Raw genomic sequence first — 18,989 nt, forward strand, 5'->3', positions numbered from 1 at the left:
TTTATATCCGTCGCGATTCAAACTAAACGCAAAATCTTGTGTTTCAGCCCCCTCTGCTGGCTCAATGTAATCATGCACGTACTGGCTGCTTTTGTTGAACAGGATTCCTTGCAATGAGACAATCTTGCAATCCACTTACATTAGACATGGATGCTGTCAGGAGAGATTGACTCTTACACAAAATGATGTTGTAAATCAGCCTACATTTCCTGCATTAACACAAACAAAACTGTCATAAACTCATAGGGCATTGATACTGTCGAGGGTATTCTGTATTTCTTTAGTCTAGATAATCATTTAAGATGGCAAAAAGAAAGCTGTATCATCCAAACACGGTACAACTTTACCTTTTTGTGTTTGTGTCTGCGGAAAGGCTTTCTCGCCGTAGCGCGCGTTTTACGCACAGTGACGCCGTTTACGCACAGTCAGCTGACTCTTCGAGGTCATGTGGTATTTACAGCGGAGAACACTGACGATCATAGCACTGTCCTGGGTCAAAGAACTGACAAAAACAACCCCGGCTCCCCTTCAATCTTCTGCCTTTTCACCAACTCTGACTTTTTAACCATGGCCTGGACCAACTACCAGCTGTTTTTAGCGGGGCTCATGCTAACCACGGGCTCCATCAACACTTTATCGGCGAAGTGAGTACATTTTCCCTCAACCTGTTTACAACCGGGAGTCATGGGTTTGTTGTTAACTTCAATGGGTTTCATGTGTGCGCTCTTGTCCATCATCCAGACTGGCGAGATTTCTTTTCGTGTCGAATGTGCGTTTAGATTGCGTCTTGATGTTGTAACAAAGCTGTAACGATGCAAAAGCTCCACATTGGCCTTATTGTACACAAAACACAAACATCCTAACAGTGACCCATTGCCTACAATCCAATCAAAGTAGGCTGATGCTTTCAGATAGGAAATGTCAGATAGGAAATAGGAGAGCAAATGTTCTTCAAATATCCCAAAGGTACTGTATCAGTAAAGGTCACTGTCCTTTGTTTCTCCCCTATCAATGCAGCTTCAGAGTCAGGTGATATTCTTCATTTAGAGTCACATCAAACTAACATCAGTGATTTCTTCTTTAAGTGCATCGCCCATTTTTAAAAAAAAAAACGTAAGCTTAATGTTAATATTTAGCCTGCACATGTCATTTGCTTTCTGTAGCTGAATACAAGGAGTAAAGAGTGACAGTATGTGCACAGTATTACATTCTTTCTTTCTTTCTTTCTTTCTTTCTTTCTTTCTTTCTTTCTTTCTTTCTTTCTTTCTTTCTTTCTTTCTGTCTTTCTTTCCTTCTTTCTTTCTTTCTTTCTTTCTTTCTGTCTTTCTTTCTTTCTTTCTGTCTTTCTTTCCTGCTTTCTTTCTTTCTTTCTTTCCTTCTTTCCTTCTTTCTGTCTTTCTTTCCTTCTTTCTTTCTTTCTTTCTTTCTGTCTTTCTTTCCTTCTTTCTTTCTTTCTTTCTTTCCTTCCTTCCTTCTTTCTTTCTTTCTTTCTTTCTGTCTTTCTTCTTTCCTTCTTTCTTTCTTTCTTTCTTTCTGTCTTTCTTTCTGTCTTTCTTTCTTTCTGTCTTTCTTTCTTTCTCTCCTTTTTTTAAAATGTTACTTTCACTTCTACACTGGCACACCTCTATTTGCAGTGGCCGCAGCATTTTTGCATTTCCTTCTTTTTTCTGGCGCCTTCATTAGGCACTTTCGGGCTATCTGTGGCTTTGAAAGGGAGGCATTGTTGTTCAAAGAGTTGTTGCAAAAGTCAGTCTAAGGTTATTTTTGCATGCTGTCAGTCTGGAATACGCCACACAGCAAATTTCCATAGCAAATCATCAGTAAAATAGTTACAAACGCGCTGTCACTGCAGTGAAATCAGATATTCAGCTGTATTACTTCTCCAATTATTTGAGAAGTCCGGTTTGTGTCATGCGTGCCATACCGAAATCTAAAGTAACATTATAACACGAGCAAAGAGCTACAATGAGTCATAGACTGCGAGCTGTAGCATGTCCCTCGGTACACACATCAGGTGGTGTTTCTAACTCAATGGTCACTTGATTCCAGTTTTGTTTGTTCAAGTCTATTCCGCTGCTTGAGTTTTCTGAGTGATTCTTTTTTTTTTTTTTTTAGAAGGCAGCCGAGTCATCGCTTTTAAAACAACTATACAGCAGTTTTGAGTCAGACGGGCTCACATGACAGCTGTCTATAAATCGATGGTCTTATGCAACGATAGGCACGTCAGTGAGAACGATGTGACATTATTGAAGAATTGATTCAAATAGTGATTTTCACACCTGGCGCCTCAAAGGGGGGAAAAACAACAACAACAGATCTTTAAGAATTGAGCTAAATCAGACCTGTAATAACAGGCTTGTCACTTGTAATAGAAATTCACTTCGATTATGATAAATGAGGGCAAAATCAGGTCTTAAATTGTATCAAGCCATGTCATAGAACAGTTACAACATAAAAGTCTCACCATGTACTCCCTCTACTGTACCATCATATACGACATCATCTATATTTCCAGTAATGTACAGCTGTGTTGGACATTTTTTTGTATTTTGAAACACATATCTGAGTAACGAAAGGGTAGTAACGGATTTTCTTCATGTCTCTTTCAGATGGGCGGACATGTTCTCAGCAAAAGGTTGTGGGGAAAATGCTGAAGTGCACAATTTTTCACACCCATTTGTACAGGTAATTTATTCAACATGTTTTACTAATGTGTGTGAGATGTCTTCGAGAAGATGTGCAGCCGAAATAGTGGTTTATTGAAAAGCACATGACATAAATGATCTTTTATGATTTTCTCTGTATACCCTACAAATTCCCTACAACTTGGCAAGATTTTAAATCTTATTTTTAGCCATGCTAGATTATTTCACTAACTTTTAGAGTTATTCACTTATTTTAAGCCATCGACTTTGCATTATAGTCTTATTTTTAGCACAGACCTTTATTATTTGTCTTATTTAGTTCAGAAATCTTAAATCCGTTTTTTTAGGAGTTTAAATAAGATATTGTTTATTTCAATGTCGAAAATCTTGATTAGAGATTTTTTGGAGCATGAAAAAAGACTTAATTCAAGGACTCAAAATGAGTGTTTGGCACTAGATTTATTTTAGAAAGGCAGTCTGTCAGTTTCTGTTGTAAAACCTAACCCACTTCAGTCGAAATGGCCAAAAGCTTTGCCTCTGTCAGTTTTTAATTCACTTGCATCCCGTCAGTGTCTACCTGATCATTAGGAACGTGTTTAGAATCACTGCCATGATCGTAAATCAGCATTTTGTTTACAGTAGTTGCTCTTGTGACAGTTCTAACCAGGATTGTTCCGCAGTGTGGCGTTAATAGTTGAAAATAGGTCAAATGCGTAAACGCTCTACATGAAGTCTTTGAAATTCTTATCAAGCCAAGTCCAACTATGTGCGATTCATATTTTCATTATGCACTTCAATGGATCTTCATATTGGCCTGTGCTTTATGGCTTCTTGGCTGCTGACACCAATTGCAATTCCTTATTGAGCTGCTTTGAACTGCATGGAACATGTAGCATTTAAATATATATTTAAAATGCTGCGTTAGGTGAGTTCAATAGTGAGTTGTCATCCCTTAAACTATACAATGTTACTACTAGGGTTTACATTAGCCTTCCCTTATCCGCTAACAGGTTTTTTCTTAAAATCGTGTGCAGGAATATTGTGAGTATAGGTGTTCTCCATTGTAGCCCGAGTTTCCCCAAAACGTTTTCCTCCCGACTGGATTGAGGATGTTTTGTGAAATGTTTGGTCAATCGTCCTTAAAAGAAAAACCTAGTCCAGACGATACCATTTTGAATAATCAAATAAAGCAACGTGCGTTAACCTCTCTAGGCGGTGGGCATGTTCCTGGGGGAGTTCTGCTGCCTGGCTGTCTTCCACCTGCTGCTGTGTCAGGACAAGCGCAAACCCATCCCACAGATGAACCCTGGCCAGAGCTTCAACCCTCTGATCTTTTTCCCTCCCGCCATGTGTGATATGACGGCCACCTCCATCATGTATGTCGGTGAGTAAAGCCTCACGCAATCCATACAGACTCAGTGAGGTGAGGTGAGCTCCATTTTAAAGTCAATAAAACTGTGTAGAAACTGCTTTTTTCGGACCCCATAAAGGTCAGGGCACAAGACGAAACACTTCAGCGCCGTCTTTTGTCCTACCTAATTTCACGTTTTCCTTCCAGCCCTGAACATGACGAGTGCGTCCAGTTTCCAGATGCTCCGGGGAGCCGTCATCATCTTCACCGGGCTGCTGTCGGTGGCGTTTCTGGGCAGGAAGCTGCTCGTGAGTCAGTGGGTGGGAATCTTTATCACCATCTTGGGCCTGATCATCGTGGGACTCGCCGACTTCATCAGCGGCACCAGGGACGACACGCACAAACTCAGCGACGTCATCACAGGTACAGAATTACAAACTCGAGTAGTTTCTATTTATTTGGTTTAAAATCAAGATTCACAGTGCTCATTTTACAGACAACCTTGAGAGGATTTCTGAAATCTGAACTGCTGAAAGTTTTTAGCGGTGTAAACTGTAGGTTTATAACTATGTCTTGTTATTTGCAAATGATATCGTACAGTATGGAGGACTAGGACTGCTAAAATTATGAATAAATTAATACATAAATATATTAATTAATACATGAATACATGTTCAATGAATTTCTATACTTATTTGAATAATTAATTTGCAAACCAATACGCACTATTTAACATTTCAAGTTTCAAGTTTCAGGTTTAATGGTTTTGTATAGCCCAATATCACAACAGAAGTTGCACCAAACATTAAGGCAATAAAACAGAGCAATAAATATGACAATTAAAAGTTCAGGTGAATCCAGGCAAATATAATGTCCAATAGGAGGTAGCGACGAGCGGCGTGGGTGTCCACCCGTCCTTACACTCTCCAGCACGGCAAGGAAAAACTCAAAAACCCGGCAGGAGAAAAGAGAAACCTTGGGGAGAACCACAGAAGGAGAGATCCACTCCCATGGACGGACAGGCTATAGAGACCCAGGGCCGAAGGATCCCTCAGCAGACGGGCCAAGATCACAGACCGTCCAGTCCTCAGATTCCAGAATGCAGGTTCCTCCGTTCACCCAGGTTCCTCCGTTCGATCTTGACAGGCACTCCCGAGGGGGAGTGGGACAGGAGACACCATGTGAATAGTGATGAACAGACTACAGATAAATTAAATATTGTATCATAATAAGACAAAGTCTGCAGTAAGAAGAAGAGGATAGCGCTCAGTGGACCGTACTTCCCACAGCAGTGTTCCTCCTAAGGCAGCTTTACTTCAGGCTGTGGGTTAAAGCTTTTACCTAACTGACCTGATTATAAGCATTTCTTTATGTTTTTGCACAGGTGACCTCCTGATTATCATGGCTCAGGTCATTGCTGCTGTTCAGATGGTTTTGGAAGAAAAGTTTGTCTACAAGCATGACGTGCACCCGCTCAAAGCTGTGGGCACTGAAGGTAGAGTCGGTTCACAATCTTCACTTTCATTTCATCTGTGCACTTTTTACCTTTGATAAATCAGCCTCATCATAACTGGGACTGAAATCCATTGACATGTATCTGTTTTCTGTTCTAGGGCTCTTCGGCTTCTTTGTTCTGTCGTTCCTGCTCATTCCAATGTACTTTATTCCCGTCGGGGGCTTCTCGGACAACCCTCGGCAGGTTCTGGAGGATGCTTTGGACGCCTTCTGCCAAATCGGAAACAAGCCCCTCATTTTGTTAGCTCTGCTCGGAAACACTGTCAGCATTGCTTTCTTCAACTTCGCAGGCATCAGTGTCACCAAAGAAATTAGCGCCACAACAAGAATGGTCCTGGACAGCCTCCGTACTTTAGTCATTTGGGTAGTTAGCTTGGCGTTGGGGTGGGAGACGTTCCACGGACTGCAGGTGCTGGGGTTCATCGTGCTCCTTGTTGGAACAGCTTTGTACAATGGACTCCACCGCCCCATAATGGCTAGAATACCGTGCTGCGCTGCACTAGCAGGAGGCGAGGAGCAGAGCAGTGGTGATGAAAGGGAAAGGCTACTAAATGGAGACGTAGCGGAGCAGAGCTAACTTTTAACTATGAACTTGTATGATATTTTTAAAGGTTCTCGCCTCGGAAATGGCACTAGCCTTAGTTTCTTCTGTTTTTAAATTTTTTAGTTTTTTTTAAGGGTTAATTCAGGATTTTAATTTTTTTTTTAATGTGCATGCATGCGGCCTTCTATATGTTTTTTTGTAAAATAATTTATTCTGATGATAAATAATAGTTATTTTTAGGGAATGAATGTGCCACTAGTAAAAAATAGTGCACTAAAAATGTAAAACAAAAAAGTGAATAAGTGTATATATGTATGAGAAATGATCTACAACAGGAGGAGAGGAACATGGAAAATTGTATGGGTTTTATAATGCAAATCAAAGTTTGGTTGCTTACTTTTAAGGGGGAAAAAAAATACTGACAAGATAGTGTTTTTTAATGCTGCATTTAGTCTAAAATATTTTTTGAAGTGTTCATTTCAACCTTTTATATGTGAGGTCCAAAATCAGCTTTGCCAACAAAATCCAAATGTGGATTAAAATAGTTTGACCTTTTTGTCGGGCATTAGTTTGACCCTGTTCTGACATTATCACAGTTGGAGAAGTGTTCCTAATATGTATCCACCTCACTTTTGCCACTTTTTGCGTTGTCTCGGCACTTCTGTTGTCCTGACACTTTCGGCCGAGCACAAAGTCCGTTCATTTAAACGGAGAACGAGGGAACATATTCTCCGCTCAAATCTGATGTTTAGTCGATTGATTTGTGTAAAATATCCAATGTTCACTTGCACCAACATGTCAACACTGCAGCGTTTCTCTGCGCAGCCAAAAACGGCTTTTTTTTCGTGTAGTAACTGATTTTATGTGGACTTCTCTTGTCCCATGTTAACAGATAAGAGAAAAGGGGCGGGCATTATTAATAGTGGCGTCCACGGGAGCCTCCGGAATAAGGTGAATTCTCAGCAGGGTTCAGCAAACACAGCTAAGGGAAGGTAATAGCACCCAATTGTTATAGACTATTACTGCACTCAGACTCGCATGGTACCTTGCAAGCCTTTTTACTTATTTAAATGTTTCATCAACCTACACTTTTTGCCAAGTCACTATCTGCCACGCACGGACAGGTTTCTGTGCACTGTATGTGACAAAATCAACTACAGTTCATCATAATGTGTATCACTGTCCATGTTGTATGAGATTTTTTGTGTGGCCTACATAATTTATCAATCAGTGGTGCATCTTAAAAAGGGAACTGGAATTAAACATTTCCACAAATGACTTTGATTGCTGAGTCTTTTATTTTTTTTGTTTTGTTGTTAAAAATATCTTTTAGAAGTGCCCTATTAGTTTTCACATATATTTTGTTCTCAATGGCTGGTTTTATTAAAGGAACAGGCCACAGTTTTTCCATACTGAGATTTGTTCTTGTCTGAGCTTAGACAAGTTTATATGTACCTGTCTGGTCTTTGTGTGAGCCAGTGGAAGAGCGTGGTAGCTTCCAATAGGAATAAGGTGGGAGAGGCCAAATGCTAGCACAACATCTTTGGTCGTTTTGTGTGACTGAGGGCACACACAAAGACCAGACAGGTACGTATCAACTCGTCTAAGCTCAGGTAAGAACATATCTCAGTATGGAAAAAAACGGTGGTCTGTTCCTTTAAGAAATATTTCTCTCTCGTTGAATTAGATGCATTAAAAACTGCTTATTTAAAAAGTGTAAAATCATAGCTGCACTAATATGTGTGAAATGTCTCCCTCCAGTGGACAAATTAGGCAATTGCATCCAATCACAAGCCTCCTCCTGGGTCAGCTGATCAAAACACGGAAGTGGCTGCAGAGATGGTGCACGTCAGCCTGTTTCTTCGGTGAAACGGAGACAGAAATAAGCAGATATGCACTTTCCTATTACTATTTTCGCGAACTGGACATTTTAACTCAAGCTGACTCCATAAACGACTTTGTCTTTTAGGTAAAGTACAACGTCCTGCTTTCCTCGTTGTAGTAGGCCTATGTTTACACAAAGATGTTTCTTGTGAGTCCGTTTAAAGTTCCATCAAATGTGTGACATTAAGAAACATTTACACAGAATATTAATATATAGTTTAGCTGAGATCTGATAAAATTAAGAAATATAGCCTAGCTTGCCTATCTATGTGTTAAAGAAAACCTTCAGATTCAAGATTATTGTAGGTAATTTAAAGCATCCTGCATGAGCTTTACCTGTTAATTCCTGATATTTTCTATGTCTGAACTAAGCTCTGAAAAGCAGTTCACATGTCTGTCTTCTATCTGGTGCTGAACTTGTTTAAGATGTGCTCTGTTGAGAAATTAATCTTAATTGTATAATAAACTGCTAATCTACCCATAACACTCAATTACTCAATTAGGCATTTTTGCAAAATTGTACTGCCCTTTTCAGAACTTCTGGATGTGCTTCACACTCCAAAGCAGATCAATAAAAGTACAAATAAAAACATTGAAGCAAAAAAATAAAAGTCCATTTATGTATTATTATTATTATTTATTTATACAGGTGGTCTCTTGAGACTCAATGTCTCATTTGCAAGAGAGACCTGTTAAAACATACAAGGTAAATAACAGTTAACAATAAGACAACAGTGGAACGATTAGACTACAACACAATACTAAGAAAATGTGTAAAACTTAAAAACAAGAGCAGACACATGGAGGATGCTCCTTTACAAGGGATTTAAACTGATGGAAGGTCATGAGATTATCCACATAAAAGGTTTTCTGTGCCTCATTCCAGACATTTGGTGCGAAGTAGCAAAAGGCCTTCTTTCCCCATTCTGTCTTTACAAGGTGAGACTCGAGAGTCAAAATGTCCTGAGACCTTAACGGGTCAGCATTTAGGGCTGCAACTAACGATTATTTTGTAATCGATTAATCTATCGACTATTTTTACGATTAATCGATTTGTCGCTTGGCTATGAATGGTGTAGGAAAAATTTTTTTTTTCCATTTTTTTTTATCACATAAAGCTAAAGTGGATCCGCTTGAGGACGTGTTGATGGAGTAAACGTTAAGTAAATGTTTGTCGGAGGCTCTTGGTGCTAATTCTGCTTCTGATTGGATGAGACACAAACAGATATTCATGAAATTTACAATGTACAAAGTACTACATACACTTGCTATAAAAACAAAGTAGGTTTTCATCAAAAATATTAAATTTTCATGTAATTTTTGCTCTATTTGAGGCTGTGTGAACCAGAAAACGATTAATCGATTACTAAAATAGTTGTCGACTATTTCAATAATTGATTAATCGATTAGTTGTTTCAGCCCTATAAGTATTTGACCTGACATTTATAAGATTAAACAAATAATCAGGAAGGATACCAAGAAGAGCTTTATAAATAAACAGCAGACAGTGCTGCTCCCTCCTTGCTTCTAGAGATTGCCAACCCACTTTAGCATAAAGATCACAGTCGTGGGTCCTATAACCATCTCCAGTGATGAATCTAATGGCTGAATGGAAAACTGCATTCAGAGGATTTCCTTTCCTTTATTACTGCATGCCATTGACTCTTTGCTCTGGGTCCAGGTGTGAAGATGGTGAAGGTGTACCGGAGTCCAGCACGTCACGGTTACTCTGTGAAAGTCTCTCCGTTCATCCCAAACAGAGTGGCCTGCGCTGCCTCTCAGTATTATGGCATAGCAGGTGAGTTCAGCCCCTTTTACACTGTGCAAACACTGTGCCATAAGTTATATGATTGGAATACTACCTTCTTTTTTTTTTAATCTGTTGTCAGGTAGTGGCACATTGTTGGTTTTGGAGGATAACCCAGAAGGTGTTTCACTTGTTCAAAGGTAAATCTACAAAAGATTTCAGCGATTTGTTAAATGCTCCTGTCATTCGCCCTTGACTGTGAGTAGGACGAGTGGGTAGGGCCAAAGTAAAGCACGACACTGGAAAAAATACCATCTTAAATGAGATAAAGGACTTAAAATTGCTTGAATAAAAGGTTCTTTATGTTGAATTTGAGTCTGCTTGGACTAATCTAAGATAAAGATAAAGATACAAATGCTGATGCTGATGCCAATGTAACAAGCATAAAACCCACTTTGAAATCAGACAAATAAACTTTTACCTTAATCTCTTAACTCCCGCATGAACCGAGAACATTTTCTCTAGTTCAGCTTTACCCAAATCCTGTAGGCCAGTGTAACCCCTCATTTGAAAGCTAAGATCTACAAAACTCATCTAAATGCATCTTTTTCCTCACGTCATCAGATTTTTTTTCCATCACTTTTTGTCACATGTTCATAATTTTTTTGTCAATTTTTAGTCATTTTTTTGGTCATTTTTTTGTCATTTTTTGTAAAAATTTTTTTGACATTTTTGCCTCTTTTTCATAATTTTTTCGTCAATTTTTTGTAAATTTTTCATAATTTTTTTGTCATTTTTTCATCATTTTTTGTGACATTTTTGCCACTTTTTCATCATTTTTCTTGTCAAATTTTTGTGCATTTTTGTCAGTTTTTTGTCTAAGTTTTCTCACTTTTTTGTCACATCTTCATCATTGTTTTCATCTCAGTTCTGTCGCTAATTTCTCACCTTTTTTCCAGAAGCTTTTGGATTGGGGTAAAGCCAAACTAGAGAAAATGTGCTCGGTTCAGGTGGGAGTTAAGGGGTTAAAAAAGATTTGTTTTTCACTTGAAATTATACAATATAATCTGAATTAAGAGAATAATGACTTGTTCCATTGGTTTTATCTGATCTAAGACCAGACACAATCTACTCATACTTTAGATTGAATCTCTTAATTCGAGTAGATTTCTGTCATTTCTTCCTTAAAATTATTTTTATTGTACATAATATGACTCCCATTTAACCTTAAAAATGTTAAAGTACTTTCTGATTTGTGTCATAATGTTTCTCAAAATCATCTTGAGGGCCAGAGGTTCTGTGCTGGAGGGCCGGATTTGTCCCCCGGCCCTGTACCCCTGCTATAAATTATGAAGCCTGCTAGTTACTGAACTAAAAAAAAGTATTTTATGAAACGCACAATGGTCTTTTTTGTGTCTATTCTGTGCATATAACCCATTGTCGGTGTCCTACAGTTGGGAGTGGAGTGACGGCTTGTTCGATGTGTCCTGGAGTGAATCTAACGAACACGTTTTAGTGGCTGGAGGTGGCGATGGAAGTTTACAGCTCTGGGATTCGACCAACCGCAGCCCGCTCAGGATCGCCAAAGAACACACACAGGAGGTAAGACCTTTTATTTTGAAAATATAAAATAAAAGTGTTGTTAATGAGAGTAAATGTTTTCACTGTTCCATTGCAGGTTTATTCTGTGGACTGGAGTCAAACCAGAGGAGAAAACCTTATTGTCTCTGCGTCCTGGGACCAGACGGCAAAAGTGGTCGGTTTACGTGTCTTAAATTCCACCTTATTCACAATTCGCTTTGACATTTGACCCTGTCTCTGCTCCTCAGTGGGACCCCGGTCTGCAGTGTCTGTCCACTTTCAGAGGCCACGAAGGGGTCATCTACAGCTCCGTCTGGTCACCTCATATCCCTGGATGCTTTGCAACAGCTTCAGGTTGGTTTATACAAGCTCAGTAGAAATACACACAATGATACGATAGATGCGTGTTTGGTTTTCTCGCCACAAGAGGGTGATGTTGACTTGGTCTCAGTGGATTCACTAGTTAACTTCTTACCCTGTTTCTTCACATTTTTGTCCTCTTCTGCCTAAATGCAAAAACTTTTAAAACAACTAATAATACATCAATGTGCAAGACATGAACAGAAACCTTCTAATTTGAATGGCTATACACAAGGCCTAAAAGACATAATGGGATGAACTGGTCTTCAATAGGAACAATCTGGTCCTTTACCCAAACTACAGTAGGTTTGCATTTTGCCTCTATCTGTACCAGGACTTATGCTTCACTATAAATATCCTGAAAGTCCTTCAGCGCAGTTTGAGAACCCCTGCTCTAAATTCTGCGTGACCGTGAACAGTAAACCTCTAATGACCAGATGCACTGTATAAATCCGATAGATAACATTTATTTAGGCCCCGTGAGCTGAGGTATATCGGGGACAGTTGACGTGAAGTGCTGCTTGGGGCTACAGTGGAGCGGAGTAGATCTAATCCAATACTGTATAATTACGGTTTATTCTGCCGCACGACTGCTATCTATTATTTAACCAGAACCTGCAGTGGACGCAGGCAAACACAATGAGATCAACAGAGAGGTGTGTGCGTCTGGATATGAGCCTTGTATACTCCGGCATTATACCGATGGAAGAGTGGAGATGCACTGTTTATCTTTTACAAAGCAAAGGAGGACTTGCTTTTATAACACTAATGCTAGGTGTATATTATATATGTCAAAACATGTACATTGTAGACAAATGTGAGTATCATGTGATTTGTGTTTTTGTTTTGGTAATGATATTTATGTCGGTCTTGTCTGTTTCTCAGGTCTAGAAAAGGAGTGTATGTTATATTCTTTACATCTCTTAACCCCCACCTTAACTTTTTTTTCTCAGTTCAGCTTAACCCAAATCTAAAAGCTTCCCGGCTAGAGCTGACAGCCTATAGGCCATTGTTGCGCCTCATTTGAAAGCCAAGACCTGCAAAACGGAGCTAAAAAAAATTCTCGTTCTCGTCACTTTTTGGATATTTTTCGTTGAGTTTTTTATCACATTATTGCCACATTTTCATCACTTTTTCTCACTTTTCTGCAGCTCTTTTGTTGCTCTTTTATCACTCTTTTGGTGTGTTTTTGTCACTTTTTGTTGCTCTTTTAGTTGCTTTTTTGTCACACATTTTTGTCTCTTTTTCATCACCTTTTCTGTCATGTTTTTTTTTTTTTGTGCTCTTTTGACCCTTTTTTTCCCAAGAAGCTTTTAGATTTGGGTAAAGCCAAACTGGAGAAGATGTGCTCGGTTCAGGTGGGGGTTAAGAGGTTTAAGGGATGAGGGTTGGTGGTTTCTAGACAAGGCATGTGTCTAGAAACCCCCTGAAAAATCTATTCAGAAATTACAGTGTGACTCTCCTGGTTAAATGCAGGTCAAACATAAAAAAAACAAAATAAACTGTTCTTTATTCGGTGATGGTCTGTGGCACTACAGGCAGTAGTGAGAGTACAGCAGCTTTGCATGGGATGATTAATTGGTCTAGATGTATCCATTATCATCCAGTCTTGCTAAATCCGAGCCCCGACCACAGAGACTGATTTGTGTGTTAATCTGATGAGATAGTCCCCATTCTTCTCAAGCCAATTAAACCAAAATTCTCACAGCTGCTCCTGAGCCCGGGTCAGGTACTTATCAGAGACCCATTCTCCATCATATTCAAGCGCACTGATTACCAATAGGCCTCCCACCGGGGCACAGGTAAATGAAGGAAAGTAATGGAAAACTCGTGGACCAAACAACCTTTATTCTCATTACAGGATATAATATGAAAAGCCATTGTAATTACCAGGTCAAGAAAACGCTACTTTTTTCTGCAATGACTTTAACTGAATATAACCATGCACTGTTGACACTGGTGTTTTTAGTATTATCAAGATTAGTATGGACTGATCTTTGTTTGGATATTTCTTTCAAAAACATTATAGATTCAAACAAGGCCCTGTTCTCCAGCTGAGATAGTGAAGTTAAATGCTACAGTGTCAAGTTCGCAAACCTATTTAGATGAATTAAATTAGCACTAAGTAACGTGTTTACATGTAATAAATCCTTTTCGTAGTCCCTCTGGGGGTAATACAAGTGTTACTGGGACGATTTGGGGGTCTTTCATCTCCCTCTGGTGTCTCTGGCCAGAAAACCACACTTGCAACCCCCCTGCCTCCGGGTCGGAGTCACCAATACACACTAATGGAATCACGAAGAAGAAGCTAACAGGCTAACGGGCAAAGCAAACTGCGGGCTAGCGCCACTTAAGCAGTATTCACAGCCAAGTTTGAGTGACAAAAAGTGTCTCCATTGTGTGATGTTCAATATCCCTCTCTCCCTTTGTCTTTTCTGTCAGTATTTACTCTCACGGACACTTAATGAGTAAAAAAAATTGCAACTTGCAGTGGCGCTTATGGCCTCTAGGGGGATGAATTACTCAGTTCTTCTTTAAATGTAGTGCACTTGAATAAAACTGGTCTTAAAAGTATCCAGAGGTTTTGACAGAATCTTTTTGCTTCTGTAAAACCTCTTTTATTACTATAGCTACGGCTGTTAGTGATTTGCACTTATAAAAGCGCTGCCCTTGCGTTTTGTAGCCTGACAAGCACAGATATTGAACATGGGGCATTTTCTGCTTAGATACAAGCGTGATAATCATGCTCTATTTCTACATTTGTCCCAGGAATGTGTCTTATTGGAAGCTTGCCCCAGGTATATATATGGCTTTAAAAATATAGTTTCATGAGTTTTCCTTATCCTGATGCGTTTGAGGTGCTATAGCCCCTTTAACCGTTTATCGATTGTAGTTTCTCCTCATTACGGCTCTAACCAGCAGCAGAACGCTCCCCCTCTTTGTCAAAGGCTGCCTGCAGTGGGTTATCTCAGGCAGGAGGGCAACGTCTGAATCACCAACATTTCTCAGTTTGAACACTCCCATTGTAGTCCCTTTGTTTATCCGTTCGGCCCATACCTGTCCTATTCGAGAATTGGTTATTACCCACTGTTGAAGTATCTGCCTGTAAAGATGAAATATTACACACACAAGGACACAAGGCTTTTAAAAATAACAAAAACAAAGCATCTTTCATTCGTAATATTGTACATTTATAAAAAGATGCAGAAAAGTTCCAGCAAATCAAAGCCGTGTAGAGATGGTTTGAAATGGCTTGGTTTTTCATCCATTTGAAAAATAAAGTGTTTCATCTTGGGTGCCTTTGGTCTGGGCTAAAGCTGTAGTGGCATTCCTAGTTATTGGACAAAACAAATGTATGCTAACTGAAGTGAAATGGAACAAAGCTTTATGACTTTGGCAGCATTTTCAAGACAACATTTGTGTTTCATTCCAAAATATTCAGTTTTTTAATCATAGCGTCATTGAAAATTTCTCGAGTTTTGATTTGATTTAGTAGAGAATTGTTTAGCATTTCATTCTATTTCCCCAGATATTTTAGTTTATTATAACTCGAGATGCTTGAATCAGCTTAAAAACGCAGTTATTTTCTCTTTTTTTCTTGTATTGCATTCAGTTCATCCACCAATTGTGTGTTGACCTCTGCGTGATCTCTGACCTGCCTCCAGCCAATCACAAGTCGCTCGGAGACTCTCCCGGCAGCACAAAAGTCAATGGATTTATTATGGACAGTGGCCTTGGTGTGACAGATGAGTGATTGTGTTTTAGGGCTGTTCGTCCCAGTGGCTCTCGGGCCTTGGACGGGTCTCAAGGGTCTAGACTGGACTGTTGTAGGACCATGAACTGGAGCTGGTTTGAAATGTTTAGTGTGATTTCTCAGTGGAGCTGTCCTGCGTGAAATTGTGTTGATTGAAGAAAACTTCAGTAAGTAAAAGAATTAGGTCCTCGTGCAACAGTCAAAATACCGTTGTAGGTTCTTTGAAGTCTTTTTGGTATCGCTTGCATAACCTGGAATGATCCGCAGTGAGGCTTTAACCGACTGGATCCGACGTACCGTTAACTCGTGTCGGTGGATGTCAGCGCTGGAGAATCCCTGTCTTATCTCTGTGCGCACATAGGCGTCCCCTCTGGTCACGTTTAGCATTAGCTTGATTAGCACGATTAGCGTGAGGAGCTAGTGTCACTTTGAAGCTGTGTAGGCAGAGGTTTCACGCCGTCTCTGGATGATAAAGCTTATCGGGGTTCCCCATGGCTCTGTGCTCTCCTCTCTCTCCTCTCTGCCAGTGCTGTATTTTTTTTTTTTCTGAATTTGGTCTGATGCCACATTTGAAACACCTCCAGCAGAAGTCACAGCTAAGCCTGAGTTTGCCTCTAGTGTTGTTTGAAGATGATATGAGTTGCATGTCACCAATATTACCCCACATATGCTTTCCCTGAACACCTGATGCTTTTACACAACATAAGTGAGAATGAAGCACAGCCTGTTTGAACAGGTGGGTTGTGAAGTTTTGTGGCGAGTCAGAGTTCCTGATGGATTGCGGGAGAGAGTTCCACAGGGTGGAGGAAGGGGCAGCAAAGGCTCGGTCCCCCAAGGCCCGGTGCTCAGTGCGGGTGATGGGAGCGAGGAGTTTGTCAGCAAAGTGGAGTTGGCGTGTGGGACAGTGTTGTTGCAAGTCAAAACATCACACAAAACAGGGATTTGATTATTGGGGATTTTAAGTAGTAATAGTAGTAATTGTAGTAATAGTAATATGTTGAAGTAAAAGGGTCTGGTCCGTATTTCTTACTTGTTAAGTGTTACGCTATGCACTGCTGTACAACCTTCACTATATGTAGAATAACTAACTCATAACTCGTATAACTAATACCATAAGGTTTTGACTGGAGTTTCTTGCAGTTTCTGAATTACAAAACACATTCAAATATTGCTGCGTTAAAAGCTTTGCTTTTGTTGTATTGCGTCACATCATTCTTTGATGTTGATCCTTTGTTTTATCCATTGACAAAAGCTATTGTTTGTTGTTATATTATTCAGCCCATGCATCCGTAGCCTATGGTTTTAGTGCCACACAGAAAAGAATTTAGTAATTAGCTCTTTGAAACCAAAAGGCTACAGACTCCGGGCCTGCATGTTGCAGTGCGTGATGCCTTGCTACTTGTGTATTTAATTCCTGTGCTTGCCCAATAGCTCCTCTTTGGACTTCTTCTCTTCTTTAGACTCTTGCGGTCATGGCTTTGTGGATAAGCTGTGTAGGAGGCAGATGTGATCCACACAAAACGCCTTCAAAATGGCAGACCCTCACTCTTTGTGCCTCAACCCACTGTCTCCCACTCAGATGCTTCTTCATTCATAACACGCTTTTGAACGGTTTGAAATATAAATAAGACGCTGAAGGATTAGCTCAAAGAGATGCCATCGGCCATGAAAGACAACTCCACGGTCCAACACTAGACGCTCACAGCCATAGGCTCATGTGTACGTGTAGAATATAAGTGGAGAAAATCCTGGGATGTTTATGATGGTCTTCTTTCATGTCAACACTTTGAAAGCAGAGAATTTTCCGCTAAAGTCAAAGAGGCATAGACATAAATCCTGTTTAACCAATGCTTGCTTTGTTTCAAGCAGATAAAATAAACAAAGGAGTGTGCAAACAAATGATACGAAATACGTATAGGGTCATTTACCAAGCGTTTGCCCATGTGCAAAACCGCTCCTCCTCACATATTGCGTTAGCGACAGTGTCTTTTCATTAACTGCTTTCCGAGAGCAGTATTAATCTGTCCCTGCAGTAGCTCGTGTGTAAAAAAAAAAAAAAAAGGGCCTGTGTGTCTTTTTCTGAGCGTGTCTATTGCGTATACGTGTGAAAGGGGGTCTCGCTCGGTTAAACTGTATCACCCTGCATCAGCACATTCGCCACGAGCCGCTCCTGCTGCAGTACATCACATACAAGGGGTTTTCTTTCACCGCTCGTGTTCAGCTGCGAACCAGGGGGATCTCCCTCGACATCGGAGACAAAGGAAGCAGAGCAGCGTGTCATGAGGATGATCACAGGTGTAGAAAATATAATAGTCCTACCCTTAGAGAAATGCAACACAAAGGTGATCTCTTTCTTTCTATTATACTGATAAATTCCCCTTGTTGGATCCCAAAGAAGAAAAGTACCTTCTTGAATGTCCTACACCATTAATATACTTCAGTCTGGACTCTGCAGTACTTGTTAAATTGTGTGGCGTGTAAGAGGCTTGTGCGTATGTTCTCCTTCCTTTGTCCCACTGCAGTGTTTCAGGGAGTTTGAGTCAGACAGGTCTAAATGGGTTTAAGTATCAGTTGAGTGCAGAGAGAGTGGGAGTGAATAGGACAGGGGGCTGCTGCAGAACTCTGTGGCAGCTTCGCCCTTCTTTTTAATCTCCGCTACTCAACAGTGCTTTTAGCTTTTTTACAAATCATCTGCGGCCCTTTCAACATCATGCCCAAATTTTGACCGCTTCCATACATCTCATTGGTCTGACTCTGACTCTTCTTCTCCGACAGCGGAAGTGCTCTTTCTGGACACAGGCAGTGATTAACCTCTTAACACCCACCTTTAACCGAGCGCATTTTTTGGCCAGTTCGGCTTTACCCAGAAGATTTAATTATTTGAAAACTACAAAATGGATCTAAACTGATATTTTCCCTCACGTTGTTGCCGTGTTGCGGTCACCTAGGGCTGTCACGATAAATACTATATTGACTGATCGCTCAATAAAAAACAGATAGACGATACATTTTGGGCTCGATATTCATCGTTTGTACAATTACTAGCAAAACTTTGATTTTTAACAGAAGCAAATTGAGTTTCATTATATTTAATATTAAAGCAGTGGTTCTCAACCTTTTGGAGCCGCGACCCCCATTATAACAGGTAAAGGGGTTCGTGACCCCCTCGCCTGGGTCACACCATGAAAAATAGGAACATTAGCCAACATAATTCTTAAAAAACAAAGAAAAAAAACAAATGGCTGAAATAAAATGTATCAAACTACAATCAAATAATGGCACTCTGGTACAATTGCAAACACATGCTACAATAAAACATTTGATAATTTGCTAATGAAATTATGTATATTTTAACTAAATGATCTGGCGACCCCCCAAATTTGTCTCGCGACCCCCATGGGGGTCCCGACCCCTAGGTTGAGAACCACTGTGTTAAAAGTGTACGCCGCCGTTTTTCCACATTGTGATATGTTCTTACCTGAGTTTAGACAAGTTGATGTGTACCTGTCTGGTCTTTGCACGTCCCCGTGGAAGAGCGTGTTAGCTTCCAACTTCACCCCCGTTTGGAGCTATAGGAAAATATTGGGAGAGGCCAAATGCTAGCAACA

The 18,989-nt window shown here is 40.1% G+C and overlaps 2 protein-coding genes across 2 annotated transcripts in view; both read left to right on the top strand.

The window, feature by feature from the left end:
- The first annotated feature begins 433 nt into the window (after nt 1-433).
- slc35f6 (solute carrier family 35 member F6) lies at nt 434-6,125 on the top strand. The gene is made up of 6 exons (XM_079572191.1): nt 434-644; nt 2,610-2,685; nt 3,858-4,029; nt 4,204-4,419; nt 5,381-5,491; nt 5,610-6,125. Exons 1-6 carry the CDS (start codon nt 568-570, stop codon nt 6,086-6,088), a joined length of 1,131 nt encoding a protein of 376 aa, XP_079428317.1. The 5' UTR covers nt 434-567; the 3' UTR covers nt 6,089-6,125.
- Nucleotides 6,126-7,885: 1,760 nt separating this feature from the next.
- Nucleotides 7,886-18,989, top strand: part of pex7 (peroxisomal biogenesis factor 7) — a 33,906-nt gene continuing 22,802 nt past the window's right edge. Inside the window, exons 1-6 of the mRNA XM_079572438.1 lie at nt 7,886-8,024; nt 9,621-9,737; nt 9,829-9,886; nt 11,141-11,288; nt 11,365-11,442; nt 11,516-11,621. Coding sequence (XP_079428564.1) covers nt 9,629-9,737; nt 9,829-9,886; nt 11,141-11,288; nt 11,365-11,442; nt 11,516-11,621 — 499 coding nt within the window. The 5' untranslated portion in view covers nt 7,886-8,024; nt 9,621-9,628. The remainder of the gene's footprint in view (nt 8,025-9,620; nt 9,738-9,828; nt 9,887-11,140; nt 11,289-11,364; nt 11,443-11,515; nt 11,622-18,989) is intronic.

This window comes from Gobius niger, assembly GCF_951799975.1.
Source record: "Gobius niger genome assembly, chromosome: 15".
Taxonomy (NCBI): domain Eukaryota; kingdom Metazoa; phylum Chordata; class Actinopteri; order Gobiiformes; family Gobiidae; genus Gobius; species Gobius niger.

Bases quoted from the DNA above. Each gene is read 5' to 3' on its own strand.
- slc35f6 (XM_079572191.1), top strand. From the start codon at position 568: ATGGCCTGGACCAACTACCAGCTGTTTTTAGCGGGGCTCATGCTAACC. The intron at 645-2,609 runs GTGAGTACATTT...TGTCTCTTTCAG, and splicing joins ATCAACACTTTATCGGCGAA to ATGGGCGGACATGTTCTCAG. The intron at 2,686-3,857 runs GTAATTTATTCA...TAACCTCTCTAG, and splicing joins TTTCACACCCATTTGTACAG to GCGGTGGGCATGTTCCTGGG.